The sequence below is a fragment of the Arachis duranensis genome, chromosome 1, assembly GCF_000817695.3.
Source record: "Arachis duranensis cultivar V14167 chromosome 1, aradu.V14167.gnm2.J7QH, whole genome shotgun sequence".
Classification (NCBI taxonomy): Eukaryota; Viridiplantae; Streptophyta; class Magnoliopsida; order Fabales; family Fabaceae; genus Arachis; species Arachis duranensis.
This window is the reverse complement of record NC_029772.3, coordinates 1,224,096-1,227,000: the sequence shown is the minus strand read 5'-3', so window position 1 is coordinate 1,227,000 and position 2,905 is coordinate 1,224,096. Positions and strand designations below refer to the sequence as shown.

The window sequence follows — 2,905 nt, the reverse complement described above, 5'->3', positions numbered from 1 at the left end:
TTTAATATTTTTTATTATTATTAAAAATTTACCAAACATGTAAAAGAAAAAGGGAGAAATTACTTGACAAAATTACGAAGAGGACGGTAAAGGAGATGGATTGTGCATGTGAAGAGGGCATGCCAGGGTCAGATTTGAGTGTTGAAGGTCGTTTCTGGTTCAATATTTTCTTAAGAGAAACAGAAAACATTGCATTTGAAATAGATCCTCCTGCAAACCATATGGCTTCTCCGTCGTGTCTCCACAGAATGAAAGCCACAAATAAGGTCGTTACTATCCACTTGCTCTGTAAATCAACACACACCATCCATCAACATTATTTTATTATTTCGCAACAACAATAATGTCGTTGATCTTTCGGAGAATATAATAATTTGTGAGGAAGTATAGAGAGCCAATGGAGTATCTATACAATGTGTACAATGGAGGTATAGGGATGTTTGAATGTTTGATTCAATAGGATATCAGATGTTTATTATCCTTAATACTTGGATGGTTATTCTGGATAGCATGGGTGTATTGTGTTTAAGAAATTAGTAGTATTTTATCTTGAATGTTCATTTCTTAACTCATATTAGGCCAAATAAATAGTCTATTATACACATTATACAAATACTCTATTGGCTCCCTAGCGGATTCATGATCATTAGGTACATCTCTCTATAGCAATGTTACAGCAGTATGGTTATGGATTGTAATTTGGGAAGTTAAGAGATTACTGAGTTACTAACCAGCTGATTGAGAGTTGACTCCACATCATGAAACCAATCATGAATGAAGGCTTCTTGTTCAAGCACTTGAACTTGAACTTGGTCATTATTATGATTATTTCCTTCTACGAATCCACGCTCTCTTATTGTCTGAATTGCTTCAGAATTTTTGTTTCTTCGCAAACAAGGAATGAAGCCTCCACCAGGCAAGACAGATCTTGAGGCAGAGGAACCAGCACGAAACGACATAGTTTTCAAGTATCTCAGTTTTGCCAATTTCATCCCCAGAAATTCAGAAGATGGGCTGAAGCAAATGGAGGTTGTTGCTACTGTCATTGTAATGTTATATATACTACTATATTTATATACCAAAAGTTGTTATCAAATTTTGATAGTTTAGAAGTTTTTAACTAAGTCTTTCACTATATTATACCATTTTATCTTTTTCTTTATTTATTAAAAACAACGTGAAAACTCACGTGCAGTCGACTTTACGTGAAGTTGATATCTGAGAGCCGTTAGATGATTTAACTGATTTGACTAAATTTTCATCTAACGACTCTCAGATGTCAATTTCACGTGAAGTCGACTTCACCTGAATTTTCACCTAAAAACAATAATCAAACACTTATTTTAGAAGATAAATTATTCCTTTTTTCTCAAGATGGTTTAGTAGAGGGATTTCATCACAATTTTTAAACTATTAAAACTTTCTTTGTAGAGATTTAACTAGAAATACTTGAGTAAAATAATTTTGTATTATATAAAAACATAATTATATATTTTTAAAATGCAAGAATCTAATTAAATATTGAGTACATTTATAAAAGCTCTAAAATTGTTAAACAAACCAAGGTTATTAAAGTACAGAACATGCTATTTGTAGCATAAGACAAAGTAACTTCTTCCACATTTCCAAGTCTTTGCATCCAAAAGTCCAAAACTAGTGGAAAGGGAATATTTCCTCTGGAAACTGATAGAGATCCTTCTGCAGGTGGTTGGCTAACAAGTATCCAAACAAGGTTATTAATTGAATATATACTTTTGATATAACAAGTTTATTGTATATTTCATTACTCCATATTTATATAATAAACATTAACCAATAATCGGTCCAGACTAATTCAGTTCAAGATAAAAATTATTTAATGGTGAATCGAATAAAATAAAAAATATTAAATAATCGATTAATCAATCGATACGAATTTTAATGATTAATTAATTTAAAATAATAAATTATAAAAAGTCAATTTTTTTAAAAAAATTATATATTTTTATACCTAAATATATTGTTGTTATATCTGGTTTAATTTCAATGAAATTTCGATTAAATTTTTAAATTATTAAATTTTTAATTCTACTGTTGGCCGGAATCGTGTAAGGTACTTAGGTTTAATTATTTTCATTAAAAAATATAAAAAACATAGCTGGTTATTAAGGGTTTGTTTGAGTTTTTAAAAAATATTTTTTTAGTTATTTTTTTAAAAGATCTTATAAAAAAATAAAAGAAATTTTATGTTTGAGTATCTCATGTAAAAAAAATTTTATTTATCAATTATATTTAAGTATAACAATATAAAAGTATTTTTTTATTATAAATGTGAAAAATATCTTTTTTATAAGAAAAAAAATCTTTTAAAAAAAAATATAAATTACAATTTTTTAAAAAAGTATTTTTTTTATTTTTTTAGTACTTTTACTTTTATTATTAAAAATTTGCCAAATATACTAAAAAATAAAAAAATATTTTTTCATTAAAAAAAATATTTTTTATTAAAATAATAACACTCAAACAAGACTATGTCTTCCTTTTGTCTCATTCCCTGTTGATGATAAGTAGTTATTTCTTTTAAGATTAAGACAAGACAATCTTTGAATTATTCGATTATAACCAGCATAGTGGCAATCATGTGATAATTGGATATTTATATATCTCTGTGTGTGGTCGTCGGTGCGATCCATTAGAAAGAGTGGCATGCTCGTTTATGAATATTCTTTAATTATAATATACAATACACAAGAAATTTCAATAAACCCTTACTTCCATTTACCAATGAAAAGACATTACAAGATAAAATATTCCATGGATGATTTCTACTAGAAGAATCAAGGGATTGATCTATGAATTCCGTTCACTATTGCCAAGTTGGAGTTGCCTTTAGAAAAGAGATTGAGGTTGAGAGACAAAAATAAGA

General features: G+C 27.8%; 1 protein-coding gene across 1 annotated transcript in view; it reads right to left on the bottom strand.

Moving 5' to 3' along the window:
- The window catches only part of LOC107486067 (lipid phosphate phosphatase epsilon 1, chloroplastic-like), a 3,788-nt gene extending 2,742 nt beyond the window's left edge, over nucleotides 1-1,046 (bottom strand). Inside the window, exons 1-2 of the mRNA XM_052258827.1 lie at nucleotides 732-1,046; nucleotides 64-286 (exon numbers count right to left, since the gene is read on the bottom strand). Of these exons, the coding sequence (XP_052114787.1) occupies nucleotides 64-286; nucleotides 732-1,046 (538 nt within the window). The remainder of the gene's footprint in view (nucleotides 1-63; nucleotides 287-731) is intronic.
- Between the last annotated feature and the right edge of the window lie 1,859 nt (nucleotides 1,047-2,905).